The sequence below is a fragment of the Bufo bufo genome, chromosome 2 (assembly GCF_905171765.1).
Source record: "Bufo bufo chromosome 2, aBufBuf1.1, whole genome shotgun sequence".
In the NCBI taxonomy this organism is placed as follows: Eukaryota; Metazoa; Chordata; class Amphibia; order Anura; family Bufonidae; genus Bufo; species Bufo bufo.
In genome coordinates, this window is record NC_053390.1 from 745,306,741 (window position 1) to 745,326,823 (window position 20,083).

The window sequence follows — 20,083 nt, forward strand, 5'->3', positions numbered from 1 at the left end:
AGTATCCTACAGCTCACTACTGTCACACACCTGAGAAATCAGCCCAGCACCGCAGAGAAGTCCTTCTCTCCAGCAACCACAGTTTTCTGACAGCAGGGAGGACATGAGGAGGCAGACACCTTCTCTCCTCCTTCACTGCCAGCAGCCCAGGAAGTTTAGAAGATACTGTGGGGCCTCCTGTACAATTTACACCAGTAGGAGGCTGCATCATTGTGCAGTACTGCCACCTAGTGGCTACAATAATAATCTCTCCTGAGAAACAAGAGAAATAATTAATCCTCCGACTTATCTTCGGGTGCAGGAGACTGGGGGCCTACCGAGAAATTCCCTGCCTTCCTGGTGGGCCAGTCCGAGCCTGTCTTAGGTCATAAATGGGGAGGAACATCCTGTGTGTTCTTAGCAGAAAACTATCCCCGCCACAGCGAAATTATTCTATAATTGAGAGAGAATGCTTGGCCATTAAGTGGGCACTTGATTACCTCTGATACTACTTCCTGGGGCGGAAATTTAAGCTGCTGTCGGATCATGCCCCTCTGAAATGGCCCGTGTCACCCGCTGGTTTCTGGCTCTACAGAATTTTAGGTTTTCTGTGGAGCATAGGCGGGACAGGCTGCAAGGGAATGCAGATGCCCTATCTAGAGTACACTGCATGCTCGCTGAAGTTGCCCAGACCCCAGCTTTGGGCAGAGGCTGGGGTATGTACAGTGAGGAACAGAAGTATTTGAACACCCTGCGATTTTGAAAGTTCTCCCACTTAGAAATCATGGAGGGGTCTGAAATTCACATTGTAGGTGCATTCCCACTCTGAGAGACAGAATACAAAAATAAAAAAATCTGAAAATCACATTGTATCATTTTTAAATGATGTATTTGTCTTGCACTGCTGAACATAAGTATTTGAGCACCTGATAAAATCTGTGTTAATATTTGGTACAGAAGCCTTTGTTTGCAATTGCAGAGGACAAACGTTTCCTGTAGTTCTTGACCAGGTTTGCACACACTGCAACAGGGATTTTGGTCCACTCCTCCACACAGATCTCCTATAGATCTGTCAGGTTTTGGGGCTGTCCCTGAGCAACACAGAGTTTCGGCTCCCTCCAAAGATGTTCTATTGGTTCTAGGCCACTCCAGAACCTTGATATGCTTCTTACGGAGCCACTCCTTGGTTATCCTGGCTGTGTGCTTCGGGTCGTTGTCATGTTGGAAGACCCAGCCACGACCCATCTTCAATGCTCTGACTGAGGGAAGGAGGTTTTTTGCTCAAAATCTCACAATAAATGGCCCCATTCATCCTCTCCTTAATACAGTGCAGTTGTCTTGTCCCATTTGTAGAAAAGCACCCCCAAAGCATGATGTTACCACCCCCATGCTTCACAGTAGGGATGGTGTTCTTGGGATGCAACTCATCCTTCTTTTTCCTCCAAACACGACGAGTGAAGTTTAGACCAAAAAGTTCTACTTTGGTCTCATCTGACCACATGACTTTCTCCCATGCCTCCTCTGGATCATCCAGATGGTCATTGGCAAACTTCAGACGGGCCTGGATATGTGATGACTTGAGCAGGGGTACCTTCCGTTTAATGCATAATTTGAAACCATGATGGCGTAGTGTTCTACCGACAGTGACCTTTGAAACTGTGGTCCCAGCTCTCTTCATGTCATTAACCATCTCCTCCCTTGTAGTTCTGGGCTGATTCCTCACTTTTATTATCATCAGTGATACCCCGAAAAGTGAGATCCTGCATGGAGCCCCAGTCCGAAGGAGACTGACATCTCGTCTTTAGCCTCTTCCATTTTCTAACAATTGCTCCAACAGTTGATCTATTTTCACCAAGCTGCTTGGCAATTGCCCCGTAGCCCTTTCCAGCCTTGTGGAGGTCTACAATTTTGTCTCTGGTGACTTTTGAAAGCTCTTTGGTCTTGCCCATGGTAGTAGTTGGCGTTTGACTGACTATGTGGTGGACAGGGGTCTTTAAAGAGCTCAGACAGGTGCTACTAAGTTTGATTAATAAGTGGAGCAGAGGTAGACTTTTTAAAGGCACAGTAACAGGTCTTTGAGAGCCAGAATTCTTGCTGTTTCTCAGGTGTTCAAATACTTATGTTCAGCAGTGCAAGACAAATAAATTCTTAAAAAAATCATACAATGTGATTTCCTCTCTCAGAGTGGGAATGCACCTACAATGTGATTTTCAGACCCCTCCATGATTTCTAAGTGAGAGAACTTGCACAATTGAAGGGTGTTCAAATACATATGTTCCTCACTGTATGTTGCTTTGCTCTCACCACTAAAAGGCTGCTGCTGTGTTCTTATCTGAAAGCTACCATTGGGGCAGATCCCTACTATATATATATATATATATATATATATATATTTACTTTATATATATTTTACACTTTTTCACACATTTTGCCTCTATTCCTTCCCTCTTGACCTATAACAGAAAGCATGTTTACCTGGTCCCCACCACTTTGTTCCAGCTCCTTTGGCTGTTTTTACTGAAATGCTGCTACGTTTGAAGATTCAATAAACTGCAATTGTTATGGGAATCTCCAGTGCCCTGGATCATCTGCATATTACCTGATATATCACATATTACCTGATACCTGTAACTGAGGCCATTTGCTTCTGGACAAGAGATGGTTTTATTTTTTTATTTTTATTTTTAATATAAATTTCCAGATTTGTAATGTTTTGAGCAAAAATATACAACTGCAGGCTGCAGAAATTACTTGCTAGGTTTGAAATGAGGCCTTGAAGAGAATGTATGCAGAACAGTTTCTCATCATTTTTCAGCATTTGATATCACAGCTCACAGATTGTAGCTTTTCTGTTTTATATAATATTTATGACATTTGCAATATATTAAGTAAGTTTTTGCTATGAATTTTCTTTTTTTATAATTAAACTCTAATCTATTCACAGGTATCTGTGCTGTGACTCCGCTGAATCCCAGATGGAGTGGCTGATCAGTATTCTTAATGCACAGGTAAAGTAGTGCTAGCAAGATCAATGCATACACATATTTCTGTGATTTTAAAGACACACATTTTTCTTTCTAGATATATTATACAAGCCATAAACCTGTTATCGAAGAGCCACAAATCAACCTGCTGGGAATGATTTTATGATTTGGGTATTAAAGCATCATGCATAACATTTGGCTAGAATTCAATCATGGCCAATAAAATTTATGACGAGTCTCAGGAATACTAATTAACTATCTTTCAGATTTACAGTAATGGAAATGGTGATGAAAAAAACAACCCCTTACTTAAAAAGATTTTTTTTTTACAGAAATATACATAACCAAGTTTTTTTTGCATAAAACTGTAGACATTTTTGTTCATTGACATTCTATTTTTGTCACCTTCATTTTAAAATGATCTTAGCCAAATGCCAGATAAATCAATTAAAATGAATTATACTCCTCATATCTATGGTTTACTGTGCTGTGCTAGAAGAGTCAGTAAAAACAACCAATTAATAATAACTTTTGTTATGCTATTTTGCTACACACAAAAGTAAAGTTCCTAGCTCAGTTTAACAGCTTGACAGTTAACAATGTAGGCGTCACAGATTTTTGGTGAAGCTGCAGTATCCTATCAGTTTCCATTGGTTAAAAAACACCTCTGGTGGAAAGAAAAGACTTGTCAAAGTAGGTTTTCTTATATGACGTTCAGCCCATTCAGCAGCAGACCATTCCACCTCATCATGTTACAGAAGACAGAGGTCTTTCTGCTATCAATTGCTTCAATATTAACTGTGTTAGGCCTCTTTCACACGAGCGTGTCCGGATGCGGTCCGGATGCGTTGCGGCAAACCCGCGTGAGTGGGTACGCAATTGCAGTCAGTTTTGTGGATGTGGTGTGGTACCCAGACACGAACTTCTTCACAGAAGATCAGGTTTGGGTTCAAGGTTGTGTAGATGGTATTATTTTCCCTTATAACATGGTTATAAGGGAAAATAATAGCATTCTGAATACAGAATTCATAGTACAATAGGGCTTGAGGGGTTAAAAAAAATTAATAAAATATTTAACTCACCTTAATCCACTTGTTCGCGCACCTAATCCACTTGTTCGCGCACCTAATCCACTTGTTCGCGCACCTATTGTACTATGCATTCTGTATTCAGAATGCTATTATTTTCCCTTATAACCATGTTATAAGGGAAAATAATAAAGATCGGGTCCCCATCCTGATCGTCTCCTAGCAACCGCGCGTGAAAATCGCACCCCATCCGCACTTGCTTGCGGATGCTTGCGATTTTCACGCAGCCCCATTCACTTCTATGGGGCCTGCGTTGCGTAAAAAAAACCGCACAAAATAGAGCATGCTGCGATTTTCACGCAACGCACAAGTGATGTGTGAAAATCACCGCTCGTCTGCACAGCCCCATAGAAATGAATGGGTCCGGATTCAGTGCGGGTGCAATGCGTTCAACTCACGCATTGCACCCGCGGGGAAAACTCGCCCGTGTGAAAGGGGCCTTACAGTTGCCAAACTGGTCACGGTCAAGGTCTGCAAGATGACTTCACGCAATCCCTTTCTGTTTCTCCTACTTCTCCTAGAACTCAGTGCCTGTGACTCATTAGAAATGTTTTTATTCAGTTAATCCATCTGTTGTCTGCTCTCTTTAGGAGTTATCACCCTTAAAGAGGTATTGCCATTTAAGACTTTTATGGTGCAGTTGTTTGGATGCCCTTGAAGAGGTGAATGGAGTGAGCCATAACAAACAATTAAAACACTTTGTTTCCACCCCAAAGAGTTGACGACTTAGTTGCTGCCAGGGTGAGGGAGATGTGCACTATCTCCTATAAACCACAACTATATCTGCAGAGTTTGAACATAGGAGGGCAATGTGTGGATAGACTAATGTAAGCAAACTGCCTGTAGTTGCCTGCAAAAACTGATTAAATGGAATAGTTAACTGTGCTCCTACACACAAAACGTTCACAGCACAGCACACTTGTCTGACACTACGTCAATAGCTGTCAAGACACATTCACACACTGCACACATGCTGCTATGCGCTCCACCTAGCTCAAAAACCTTGCTATATTGAATGAAATGTCCTACACAAGGACTTCTAAGCTAATAAGCAACATTGGAGTGGACAACAATTGTTTAAAACAATTAACTGCTCACAAAACTGAAAACTAACCATAAATATGTGTATCAATTAAGATTACCTCCCTAAACGGTCAGCTTTCGCATGATGTCAGGAGGACATCTCCCCTGCCCCGTACTCATTCGCCAACAGTAAGATAAGGAGGGCAGCTACTTCAATTGTTGTGTGTTTTCATTTGCTACTTGGTGTAGCTTTCTTAACAGTAATTGGCCACCATACAAATCAATTACAAAATTGCGGCATATATACCACCATCATGTCTGTTGTCTTAAACTCTGCCCAAACCACTGAAGAAGCCAGTGATCTGGTGGAACATGTTGGGGGGCAGTTGATTGTTTTGAACAATTGTTGTCCACTCCAATTGTAATAACCGGCGTCACGCACAGGGAGGGAAAAAGGAAAGCCCTGCCCAAGGGAGAGGGTAAGGTGGTGACCCCTGACTCACCTTGCAGCTGGCACCTGACTGCCGTGACGTCTCTAGACGGGTTCCTCACCCGTGCGGCGATCACGTGCCTAAACCCTGGATTTCCCTGAAATGAGCCCTAGATAGTGAACGGGCCGATGGGATCGCTAGTCCGCACCACTGAACTAAGAGGGAAACACCAGGGAGAGGACAGACAAATACAGACAAACACATACACCCAGGTGGGCGACCACAGCAGTCCACAAAGGTCCAACAGGGATACGGAGGGTAGCGTTCTGGATCAACAACCAGAGAACGCAGCAACACAGCTCCAGAGGGTCAGAATAGATGTCCAGGCAGGAAGCTCTATATCTGGCAACCAGAGAAGTGTGAGAGGGGAATATAAGGAGGTTTGGGAGTGCTGGACAAGGAACAGCTGAGGAGAAGGAGCTACGGATCCCTGAGTGAGCCAAAAGGGTTTGCAAAGCAAACCCAGAAAGCTACCATAAGAAAACAGCCCTATCTTACATAGAGCGCGCAGCCAACCGCTGAGACCTCCTGACCCCGGGTACAACGGAGTCAGGCGTGGCTCTTGACACCCTCGTGACACCAATGCAGCTTATTAGCTTAGCAGCCCTTATGCAGGATTTTTCAATTAACATAGCAGGGTTTTTGAGCTAGGTGGAGCGATTAGCAGCATGTGTGTAGTGTGTGAATGCGTCTTGACAGCTACTGACATAGTGTCAGACAAGTGTGCTGTGAACGTTTGTGTGTAGGAGCACAGTTACCCATACCATTAAATCAGCTTTCGCAGTCAATCACAGGTAGTTTGATCACATCAGGCTATTCACACATTGCCCCCCTATGTTCTAGTGCTGTAGACATAGTTGTGGTTAATTGGAGATAGTGCACATCTCCCTCACCTCGGTAGCAACTAAGTTGTTAACCCTTTGGGGTGGAAACAAAGTGTTTTAACTGCTCGTTTGGATCACAGCCGTTTTATCATTAAATATTGCATTAAAAGTGATGTTTTAATATACACTTTACACCTGGGTCAAGATAGGTTTAGGAAAATTTTGGCATTGATATATTTGTGAATATTTAAGCAACTTGAAGATTAAATGATCTCCAAATCCGAATTTCAAGAAAAATATAATTCACCATGAAGCCGAATTTCCTCCTGCTTAATTTTTTCCTAAAATTGTGTCTGAAAGTAAAAAAAAAAAATTATACTCACATCATCCTCTTTACGGAGATGCCGTAAGCTCCCGTCTTAAATTGAAGAAAGCCCACCAAATGACCTGCGGTGAGCATGATAACATCACCACATGATCACACTCCCCACAGGCAGTGACGTCACCGCGCGCGGCCAGCGTGATCAAGTGGTGACATCCTCATGTCAGGTGAGGTGGGGTGAAAAAAGACAGCAATTCCGCCATTGTTTTATATTTATTATTTTTACAACATTCACCATGAGCCTTTTATCGATCAGGTCATTATGGATACGGCGATACCAATTATGTGTAGTTTATTGTATTTTTTCATTTTTCAATCACTTATAAATGAAAGGATATGGAAAAAGACAATTTATTTTATTTGTATCTATATTTTTAATTGTTTTTATTTATTTATTTTACTTTTTTTTAAACTTTTTTTATTGTCTTGAAGTTCTAGTGGGCCTGATGGCTATACAGTGCATTGCAATAGTCATCTCTACCAAGTACTGTATTATCAGTATTACACCTACACTAAGCATGATCAGACCCTTAGGCGTTGGTTGCCATGGTAACCATTAGGCCAAAGCAAGCACAGCAGCCCGATGGGGGAGAGAGTGACCCCCCTTCCTCTATTAACTCCATGAATGCTGTGGTTGGCTACTGACCACGGCATCTAAGGGGATTAAATGGCCAAGAACGGTGCCAGCCCGATCAGAGCCTAAAACAGTCATTTTCACATTGCTGCCTTCTAATTGGTTAGTCTGCAGAGACTAACCAATCAGAGTGATTGCCGGCAAGGGACCAATCGGACTTCTCTGGTGTCTCTGCTTTTGGGGAGAGCGGAAACTCTGGGGCTGTGACACTTTATAGTGTCACAGCCCCGGTTAGCAATTTAGACATAACTGTACGCCCAATTGCCTTAAATTACATGCAATCTGGAATTACAGTTACATCCAAATTCATGAAGGGGCTAAAGATGAAACACACTTTTTTAACATTTGAAGCTATATCAGTGTATTATTTTAGTTTTGTACAATTTTAGAATGAAAAACGGAAAGGAATACCTTGCAAAAGCATGGAAACCCAAGGAGATGAGGACTCAGATACCTTTGACCAAGGTCTCAGTACTTAAATTACCTGTTAGGGTTAAGGATTGTTCACAGTTGTTGTTAGGTTTTGGTGATGGAAATTTCAAAGGCCAGGTGATGCAAATTTTCAAAGCTTTTTTAATATCCAGTCTCCTCTTCTCCCAAAGAAGGAACACCATAGAAGGTGTTTTTGATTTCCATTTACTCAATTTGAAATGTAATTAAAAAATGGCAGTTAACAGGAACAGTGGAGGTCAAGAGAAGGTCTGGAAGACCAAGAAAAAGCTGCTCGTAGGAAGGCAAATCAGATCCCCCACTTGACTGCAAAAAAACTTCAGGAAGATTTAGCAGACTCTGAAGTTATAGTACATTTTTTTACTGTTCAGTGACACCAGCACAAATATGGTCTGTCGTGGAAGAGTTATAACAAGCAAATATTTCCTGTGTCCTCACAAATAAAAAATTCAACATCAAAAGTTTGCCAAAGAACATAAAGCCTGATGCATTTTAGAAACAAGTCCTGTGGACTGATAAGGTTAAAACATAACTCTTAGGCCATAATGAACAAAGGTATGTTTGGATAAAAAAAAGGGTACAGAATTTCATTAAACAATTACTCTCCAACCATGAAGCATCGGGGTGAATCAGTCATACTTTGGGGATGTGTTGCAGCCAATAGCACGGAGAACATTTCATGGGTAGAAGGAAGAATGGATTCAACAGTAAAAAGCTGAAATTGAAAAAAAGTCGGCTTGTACAAATGGATAATGATCCTAAACACACCTCCACAATTGACTACCTCAAGTCCACAATTGACTACCTCAAAAGGTGCAAGCTGAAGGTTTTGCCATGGCCCTCACAGTCCCCCGATCTGAACTTCATTGAAAATCTGTCTATAGACCTCAAAAGGGCAGTGCATGCAAGACAGCCCAGGAATCTCACAGAACTGAAAGGCTTTTCCAAAAAAGAATGGATAAAAGACTCTTGGCTGGCTGCAAAAAGTGTTTACAACCTGTGATACTTGCCAGAGAGGGTGCTACCAGGTACTAACCATGCAGGATGCCCAAATCTTTACTTCGTTCCCTTTTCCTTTTTTTATTTTGAAAATGTAAAAGATGAAAATAAAAAATCGTTTTTTATGGCTGAAAACACAAATTGAATGTGTCATCCCTAGCTTAATGCCTTTGGGAGATCATTTCATCTTCAACTAGCTCACAGTTCACAGTAACAGTAATTTTTACTAGAGTGCCCTAAATTTTGCATGACATGGCCCTCACAGTCCCCCGATCTGAACTTCATTGAAAATCTGTGGATAGACCTCAAAAGGGCAGTGCATGCAAGACAGCCCAGGAATCTCACAGAACTGAAAGGCTTTTGCAAAAAAGAATGGATAAAAGACTCTTGGCTGGCTACAAAAAGTGTTTACAACCTGTGATACTTGCCAGAGAGGGTGCTACTAGGTACTAACCATGCAGGATGCCCAAATCTTTACTTCGTTCCCTTTTCCTTTTTTTATTTTGAAAATGTAAAAGATGAAAATAAAAAATTGTTTTTTATGGATGAAAACACAAATTGAATGTATCATCTTTAGCTTAATGCCTTTGGGGGATCATTTCATCTTCAACAAGCTCACAGTTCACAGTAACAGTAATTTTTACTAGAGTGACCTAACTTTTGCATGACACTGTAAATGGGTCAGCAGCAATAGGGCCTCCATAGAGAGGCCACTTTCAATACCCCAAAAATGAGGACATCATTCCCCGCAAAAGGAGGACATTGGTGCACAACACTACAATACAATGCCCTTATATAATATGCATCATTATATAGAACACCATTGTATACACACACAACTGGAAAAATATAAAAAATTTCGACAAGACCAAGGAGATCAAATATGTATCATCTTGGTTTTGAATATATTTTCAAAGCGCTTGTTTCTCATTTTTTGGTTCTGTGCATAGCTTTCTATTTACGTATTATCTGGACTTGTCCAACTGTGGAATACAGTATGTCAGAGATACCTTACATAAAAATATTTAGTACATATACATTATCTTTGCTTTTTCTCATCTTTTAGTCACTAGACAGCACATAGTGATTTGCTTTTTTTTTGGACTAAACCATGTAATTTAGAGAGTCAGAAAATTGTCAATTTGCTATATTCTTATTTATTTGATTTATAATGCTAACAAATGTAGATTTGTATTGATCTGGAAATTCTGCTGACAAGTGAATTGCTATAATTCGCTGTAAACCATGTGTATATATTTTATACTACACAGCATCAAAAGAAAATTGAGACAGAGGAATGCATTAATATCAGTTTGATTGCATGAAAGTATGTCGAAACAGCTATTTTGACATGGAATTGTATTCTGAAGAATATCAGAAGCATTGGTGTGTGAGATAAATATACACTGCATATTTAAGTCTATTTGCTTAAATTTAGATAATTTAGATTTAGCAGTTTTTCTTCCTAAGTGAAATGAAAAGTATCAGTTTCCCATAGTAATGTCTAAGTCAATTATCTATAGAACTACTGTGCACGTGGCAAATGACATAAATTCTTTTGCATGCAATGATATCAATAGATTGCAATAATATTGATTCATGTTGCTGAAACATTTCATCTCTCTTGGATAACTTTAGTGGGATGATCATGCAATTCTGAATATGCCAGAGCTAACAAAATAAAACCCCATTCACACGTCCATGTCCGTGTTCAAATCCGTGAGCAGGTGGTCAGTGATGCATCCGTGAAGCTGTCCGTGACGGATCCGTGTTGGGTCCGTGTGTCTGTTTTTTGCTGCCCGTGTTGCATCCGTGTTTCACTGACACTGAACAGCTGAAAAATAATTTTCAAAGCATCTCTTCCTAATGAAAAGTGCAACACGGATGCAACACAGATGGCATCCGTGTTGCATCCGTGTTTTTTTACTGACCCATAGACTATAATGGACGTGATGGATCCATGAACATGGACAAAACACTGACCCACGGACCGTGCTAAAACACTGATGTCTGAATACACACATTAAAATGAATGGGGACATGTGCTGTCCGTGGAGAACACGTACAGCACACGTCTGTGAAACACTGACGTGTGAATGAGGCTTTATGCAATATTCTATTGCCCTTGTCCAGCAGTTTATATTGATGGCATATCCTACGGCGTCGCTCCACAGGAGACGACACATAGTGTAAAGACCAGGAATCGGAGCTTGAATGGATGGCCACCTCCTCATCAAACCCTGATGATCAGATATTGATGACTCGCTACACAATCCCTCTTAATACTTATAATACTGGGAAACGGATACACTTTTTACACTTGTTATAGAATTATATGCACAGCATGATATAGATATTTTCTTGCCTTTATTCTAGGATTAAATGTGTTTAATTATACTGATGTTACCATTTTTGTAATATTTTATATGATTTCATAAGAACATACTATCATATCTTATAAACATGGTGTATGAAGGTGTCAGGTTTCTTAACGTGATCTTACTGTTCTAAGCAATATAATAAATCAAAATGAATCATTAGGCAGCTGTAAAATTGTTAGTTTGACTTGTGTTTCTGGATCTTTTTCTTTTCCCCCTGTATATTTCTCAGCCCCATGCCTGTAATTTTGGTGAGCTTTGCAAAACCAAAGTAATTCATTATATTCTATGATGCATAATAAATCCTCAGTTGTATGTATAAATGGTGGCTGCAATACAGAAGCGAGCACAAGATGCAATAGCTCTCTTCAAACTTTGAATATATCAATGATAAAGCATACTAAAGATAATGCTAATGATAAAGCATACTAAAGATTTAAGCAAATCGAAGTATCCGATCTAAATTTCAGGAAAAATGGATTTGCGGCAAAGCCGATTATTATAGTGCTTCGTGGTAACAAATCAATTTTACCTGAAATGGGGAAAATAAAATAAAACTCACCTCATCCATTTAAGCACAAAGAGGATCCCATGTAAAATCTCATGTGGGATCTTCAATCAAGATGGCTGTGGTGGCTTCGTCCCGCTCAAGGTGAGTATTACTTTTTTAAACCCTGAACGCCCTCAATATTTTTCTCAGATGCCGCTATCAGCGATGAACGCGACATATGAGGAGTTCAATAACGGGGGCGATGCAATTGCCGTTCCCCTTCATTGTGCCCGCTAACTTCAAAGAAATGTTCTTTGTGACAAAGTAATTCATCAAAGTTTTGATAACTACGCTCCACACTAGCTAATACTATGTAAGTGAATATGAGGTACTAAGCAAATGTTTTGCTTAACATAAATGGGCCCAAATAGGATCCAGCTATATTTTGTTCTAATTGAAAATAGTCATGTTGAGCGAACTTGTGGTTTAAGTTCGGCATCCAAGGTTCGGGTTTGGGTTATCTAAGAATTCCGTTATGGATTCTGCTACCACGGACCATAAGGTATGGACGCCGAACTTAAAAACACAAGTTTGCTCATCTCTATACAAGACCAAAATGAAGGCCGCACATGTGCAATGAAAAAATAAAGCAAGACGTCCTGTAAGACAAGATAAATTCTCGGATGCATGCAGTGATGGCCAGTTCGCATGCGGGCTGCCATCTTAAATCACAAGTCCGGCGAGGCACAGGTAAGTCCGAGCCGGTCTGAAAGAAATGCTGTCACCGGGAGCAGGCAGTTCCGAGAACAGCCACCGGGGGCCTTCATCGGGCTGTTCTCGGAACTGCCTGCTCCCGGTGACCACATTTCTTTCAGACCGGCTCGCGGCGCACGCACAGTTAAGGACTTACCTGTGCCTCGCCGGACTTGTGATTTAAGATGACAGCCCGCATGCGTTCGCGGGCGAACACGGCGAACTGGCCATTACTGAATGCATTTACACACAGGATGCAACAGCATTCAGCAAACATTGATATTGTACTGATGCTATATTCACCTTACAAATGAATATGCAGTACGAAGCAAATATTCTGATAAATGAGCCCATCTGCTCTGGCACGGCGACCTCTTATAGATGGGACACTAAAATAACTCACCTTTTCTTTCTAGCTACCCATGTGGATCCTACTTTGCCAGATGGATAGGGTCATTTATTTCAATCAAAATATCTGATAAAGTCATTGTCCCATGAACACTCTACATTTTTCAAGCCAGCACCTGGATATGAATCATTTTGTAATTGCATGCATTTATAAAGTTCATATAGCCACTGGGTTTTTCAATGAAATCTATATGTATAGTGCTCTTGTTTTATTTCTCTGTCTAACTGAGATAGACACACATGTTCTGTTCCATCCTTCACCTGCCACCGGTTGCAGCAGAAAGGACACATCCCTTGAGAAAGGACATGCCCATTGAGCTGCCAGTGTAAAATAAAGAGCAATTGGAGCAATGAATGGGGAGATATCTGGTCCATGTGAGGTACAGGGCTGGATCTAGATTTGTTAGATTGTCATTTATTAAATGATGCCTGATTTTCAGGTTTTGCATTACTCATGGGATAAAGCCTTTAATTAACTCATATTCATTTATGTAATGAGCATGGCATTAGTGCAGTTTATAAATTGTTGCTGGTGCTGCGCTTAGTGCTCTGAGCCTTGTTTCCTCTCCACAATCCATCTCACAGCATTCATTTTCACAAACATAAAGAGGAACTGTATGTGCATCCTCTTTCCCTGTCTCACAGGTACTCTGGACTGATTTCATGGGGACTCAGGATGGTTTTAAGCACTAACAACATGTGCTACTTATTTATGAAAAAAAAATTCCAATGTGTTTCATCCAACATACACTTTGTTTTATGTTACATGAAGCTCCTTTGTTCTAACTTTTCATTTTATTATTTTTTTTTTTTACTTACCATGCAGCTTTTCCAAATTGAAATGAATATAGGAAGTAATTAGTGTTCCCCGTGTGTAATATTTAGCAAAATTCTATGTTTTTTTTATTTCCATTATTTATATTAACCTGCCCACCTTTCTAAAATAGATCAATACAGTTAACCTTTATAAAGACTTACAGTATTAGTTGTAAAAGTTACTTTTGGATGTTAAATAGACATTTGTGCTTGTTCATTGTTTTCCAGTTGTCTGAATACATCCATCAATATAAACAAAGAACATTTCCATTCTTGTTGTCATGACTACATACAGACATGCATATATTTTTTACTTCGACTGCATTTCTTAATCTTTTTATAATGGAGAAAGGACAAATTGTGCTTACCTAAATCCATGTAAAACAAGCAGGTATCCAAAAACGGGAGGCAATAAAAAAGAATAGCTGTTATTCTCCTACATGTCTGGTTTAGTAAATGCATAAAGAAAATGGGTTCCAGAATTGCTATTTTACAGGGTATATAAACAAATGTAAAGAAGGTGAAAATAAAGGTGTAGTGTAGACTTCTGTTATTACGGAATGAATAATGGAATGCCTCTAAAGGCATTCCGTTATGCATTTTGTCATGGAATTGTGTTATGGTCCGTGGTAACGGAATCCATAACGCAATTCAGATCATACCACAACCCAAACTCGAATTTCAAAATATGAAATTCGCTCATGCCTAGCCAGAATGAAAATATCTATTGTGTATATTAGGCTACTTTCACATTAGCGGCAGCCTTTTCCGGCAGGCTGTTCTGGCAGATGAACAGCCTGCTGGATCCGTGCTGCTGCTAGTGCACGTGTGCCACCGGAAGTCAGCTCCAGCCACATTCAATATAATTGGGGCGGGCCGGAGGTCCGGATGCAACACGGCAAACATGCCGAGAGGCGGGCGGAATAAAACTACGTAGTAGTTTCACTCGCCCGAACAGCCTGCCGGAGAAGGCTGCCGCTAATGTGAAAGTAGCCTTAGTGAAACTATAAAATGATGCTACATTGAAAGCACTTTGTTTTACAAAGTTAGCTTTCTTTTTTCCCCTAACAATCAAATCTCTTTGGTAACTGTAGACTTTGCAATTTAGAACATTTTATTAACATGTAATAGACTAGTGATATCAACCACCCAATTAGTGTACTAATTATAAGCAATATTCATTATAAAGCCCTTAGCTAAAAGCCAAACTTGAGCTTCATTTATTTTACTTGATATTTTCTTTGCTTAATTATAACAATGTTATTTTTATTTAGTTTTCTGGAAAGGAAAAAGTGCCAAGACTGACCACTTATTTTTAGACGAAGTTTGATACTTATAATATCCCTCTCCAGATGTCTAAACATTTTAGAACAGATAAAAGAGTTTATTAAACAAACACAATGTCGTTTATTATGTAAAATGCCTTACATAGTGGTCATTCCATGCCATTAAACCTATTCAGGTCTTCTGAGACTGCCCCACTAATGTGAAATATGTTCCTGCATTCATATTGACAGTCATCTATCCTCTGTTTCTTGCTACCTTAATACATTTATATTAACTAGAAGTAGAAGCCATAGGGGAGAATAACTGCAGAATGAGACTACGGAAGATTTGTTAATACTCTGTAACTGAGAGAATACATAATTCCACTTAGGAGATCTACACAAATACATTTACAAGTACAAATACATTTGGATAATAACAAATATATATGGTTATTACACATGTGAATATTCTGTGTCCAGATGCTAAGGTCTATTATTTTTTAGATGGCCCCACATTTTTTGACACCTAGAAATCTTGCTTTGTGCTGTATATGAGAGTTAAATAACTCTATTTTGATTGCAAAAGTACTTTCACAGACAGAGAGATAGGGGATATCAATCTTGATCCAGAGCATGCAATTAATAGCCTAAAGCAAAGGGCAATGTCAGTTTAGTTGTTATATAGTACATTAAAAAATAAACACAAGTCCATCAAGTTCAACCAAGGAAATGGTGGGTGTGAGAGTTTCGGAAAGGGGGGTGAGAACCAGACTTCTGCACATTTACATAAGCGTTAAAGAGGTTGTCTGCTATTATATATTGATGACCTATCCTCAGGATAGGTCATCAATATCAGATCGGCCGGGGGCTGACTTCCAGTACCCCCAACAATCAGCAGTTTGAAGATAAATCAGCGTTCACATGAGCGCTGCCTTCTATTCATTGTCGAGCATTCTACATGTGCTTCCTAGGGTTATGCCTGCTGTTGGACAACCATATCTAGTGAGTTGCGTTACTTACTTCTCCTCCTTGCAATTAGAGATGAGCGAATCGAAGCTGACAATGTGGAATTCATTCTGAATTTCAGGAAAAATTTGATTCGCACCGAAGGCGAATTTCCTTGTGCTTCATGGTAATGAATCGCATTTTTTCCTAAAATGGCTGCTGCACGTGTGAGGACATGGAGAAAGGAACTCTGGGAAGGTGGGATCACCCATAATGCTATGCATGCAGCCAATCAGCAGCCAGCCCTGTGATGTCACAGCCCTATAAATAGCGGCAGCCATTTTAGATTCTGCCATTTACCAGTGTACTTAGTGCAGGGAGAGTTTGCAGGCGTTAGGGACAATGTTAGAAAAAAAATTATTGTGCTAAAAAAAGATTTGTAAGTGCAGGGAAAGGATATGGAGGAATCATTCCACAGCATTTATGTAGAAAAGGGTTTAGTAGGGGAGGTTGACTGGGCAATAGGAACAATCCTATTACACCTTGCTGCACTGACTGGGGATCCAAATTGTCATTATATAGCTCTGTCATTCCAGCAAACCATTCTTGTTATTGGATTAATTTAAAGATACAGGGGGCACACCAAATACTGAAAGGAGGTAGGGTGGTAAAATTACATATGACAAATAATCTGACCCAAGAGAGAGTCAAAAGAGCCACCCCATAAATGCACATCCGACCAATAAAGGGTATAAAAATATATATAAAGTTTATTAGACACAACAACACACACACGCTTCCAAAAATTGTATACAATATAGAACAAAGACTAGATTATTTGTCATTCTTATTATTGGGGTGCAAGTGCTGTTTGATACAGCCATTAAAGACTTGATTGTGGTGAAAAAAACAATTTATAAGTGCAGGGAAAGGATAGGGCGGAATCGTTCCACAGCATTTATGTAGAACAGGGTTCAGTAGGGGAGGTTGCAGACTGGGTAATAGGAACAATCCTATTGCACCTTGCTGCACTGACTGGGGATCCAAATTGTCATTATATAACTGTCATTCCAACAAACTGTTCTTGTTATTGGGGTGCAAGTGCTGTTTAACAGGGTTTATTACAAAGAAATATTTCTACAGTATATCTTATTTGCCCTTGTGCAGTGCAGATAAATGTTAAGCCCTTTTTACCGTGTATTAGTGGCAGAAGCGAAATATATTTGCTGTCCAGCGTTGCACTTATCTGGTGAAAAGCCTTTTGTGTAGTGTAAAAGTAGTAAAAAATTAGGGCCAAATAGCCGTTCAGCGGTGCAGTTATACGTGGTGAAGCCCTTTTTGTGGTATAGACCGAATTATGTAGTGGTGAAATTTTTTATGTTAAACAGGATTTTTTTGGGGAAAATTCATGGGTGATTGTAGACTTTGTTCTGTATGAACCGAATTGTATTATCCTTTCATTGGTGAAAATTTTTATTGCAAGCATTTTTTTTCGAGAAAAATGATGGGTGATTGTAGACTTTCTTCTGTATGAACCGAATGCCATTATCCTTTCATTGCTGAAATATTTTTTATTTCAAACATGTTTTTTTCTGGAAAATTGACTGGTGATTGTAGACCTTCTTTTTACTGTATGGACCGAATTATGTCGCGGTGGGTCCAGCAGTAAACATAATGAAGATGCTGATGACAACACACCAGCAGACTTTGCTTTATCATCTATTCACAATTAAATAAAGCAGCTTCAGTAAGTTGAAAACATTCATGTGTTTTTATCTGCTCCGTCTGCATTTGATCTCCACAGCACACAAGACATGACAGGAGAGCCTTTGCTTTGGAGTCCAAGTCTAGTTTCTTAAGATCAGGAGTTCCATCTGAATTGTGCGTAACATTCTTACTTCCTGTGCAAAGCCATAACAAAAGGACTCCGTAGGCAAAAGAAAAATATATTTGTCATTCAGTGTTGCACTTTTATATGTTGAAAAGCCTTGTGTAGTGCAAAAGTTGAAAAAATTAAGGGCGTACATGCCATTCAGCGGTGCAGTTATATGTGGTAAAGGCCTTTTTGCTGTGAAATTGTGACACATGCTTTTTTAGGGAAAATGTATGGGTGATTGTACACATCCTTTTGCGGTATGAACCGAATTACATATTGGTGAATTTTTTATGTGACGTTGGCTATTTTTTGGAAAATGTATGGGTAATTGTACACCTCCTTTTGCAGTATGGACCAATTTACTTAGTGGTGAAATTCTTTATGTGACGTTGGCTATTTTATGGAAAATGTATGGGTAATTGTGCACCTCCTTTTGCAGTATGGACCAATTTACTTAGTGGTGAAATTCTTTATGTGACAGGCTTTTTTGGAAAAAGCTATGGGTGATTGTATACCTCCATTTGCGGTATGGACCGAATTACTTAGTGGTGAAATTCTTTAAGTGATACAGGCTTTCTTTGGGAAAATTTATGGGTGATTGTACAACTCCTTTTGCAGTATGGACCAAACTACTTAGTGGTGAAATTCTTTATGTGATACAGGCTTTCTTTGGGAACATTTATGGTGATTGTACAGCTCCTTTTGCGATATGGACCGGACTACATAATGGTGAAATTCTTTATGTGATACAGGCTTTCTTTGGGAAAATTTATGGGTGATTGTACAACTCCTTTTGCAGTATGGACCAAACTACTTAGTGGTGAAATTCTTTATGTCACACTGGCTTTTTTTTTTTAAATGAATGGGTGAATGTACACCTCCTTTTGTGGTGTTGACCGAATTACTTAGTGGTGAAATATTTTATGTGACACTGGCTTTTTTTCGGAAAATGTATTGGTGAATGTACACCTACTTTTGCAGTATAGGCCGAATTACATAGTGATGAAATTTGATATGTGAAACAGGCTTTTTTTTGGGAAAATTGATTGGTGACTGTACAACTCCTTTTGCTGTATGGGCCGAATTACGCAGTGGTGAAATTTTTTATTTCAAAGGAAACTACTGCTCTGTATCTCTTGTGAAGTCAATATCTCCAACTATGCCCCTTAGGTGATTTACATCAAATACATTATTTTCATGTAGAGATCCAAGAATTATGTTGGAGGCCTGTTGTGTATGCAAGCCATCTGCGACCCCTCTTATCACTCTTACATTGTTCTGCACCTGGTTTGCCTGAGGGAACGGAGTCACATGGGAGGAACTGCTCCATGTCCTTCAGCAAAAAATTGAATCCTGGCTTTCTCCGCGACAACTCAAAATCGGAACCATGGTGACCGACAACGGGAAGAACATGTTGTCGGCGCTGCATCAAAAAGGCTTGAGCCATGCACCCTGCATGGCACACGTGTTCAATCTGGTTGTCAAACGGTTCCTGAAGTCTTCCACTCATCTGCAAGACATCCTAAAAATGGCCAGGAAACTTTTCATGCACTTCAGCCACTCGTACACTGAAAAGGACACCCTTCTTGAGCTGCAGCAGCAAAATGGCATTCCCCAACATAGGCTGATATGCGATGTTTCCACCCATTGAAATGCCACCCTCCATAAGGTGTACCAACTATACGAACAGAGAAAGGCCATCAACAATTTCTTGATGATCCAAGCTGACTGGAGTACTCCCCTGTGTAACATCGATGTCAGCCAGTGACAGCTCATGCGTGACAGCTGCCATTTGCTCAGGCCCATTGAGGGGGCCACGTTTTTTGTCAGTTGCCAGGATTATGGCATAAACAATTTCATTTCACTGCTTTATGTCCTGGAACAGATGCTGGTAAATCTGTCTGGTCAGGAGAATGGAGACATGTAGCCGTGAGATTTAGGCGCCATGAATCCTGTGGAGGACATTGGAGCACAAGCAATGTATAGCGAAATGGGTGGTTTTTCTACACAGGTAACAGGAGAGGAGGAGCAGGAGCAGGCAGAGGAGCTACTTAAGGATATAAGGAAGATGAGGCTTAGGACCCAGACACACCATAGCAGTATGCAGTGGAGATGGAGGCAGGGAGTCCCTCCGAGTCACTTCCACAAATGGCCCGATGCATGCTCTCTTGCTTGCGTCGTGACAGCCGAATTGTCACGATTCGGCATAGTGATGACTTTTGGCTCTCCACCTTGTTGGACCCTTGCTACCGGTCCACCTGCTGAGAGGGAGGACAAACTGCACTACTACTGAGA

The 20,083-nt window shown here is 40.2% G+C and overlaps 1 protein-coding gene across 1 annotated transcript in view; it reads left to right on the forward strand.

Moving 5' to 3' along the window:
• The window catches only part of ARAP2 (ArfGAP with RhoGAP domain, ankyrin repeat and PH domain 2), a 703,001-nt gene that overhangs the window by 635,880 nt on the left and 47,038 nt on the right, over positions 1 to 20,083 (forward strand). Inside the window, exon 31 of the mRNA XM_040419005.1 lies at positions 2,924 to 2,987. Within this exon, the coding sequence (XP_040274939.1) occupies positions 2,924 to 2,987 (64 nt within the window). The remainder of the gene's footprint in view (positions 1 to 2,923; positions 2,988 to 20,083) is intronic.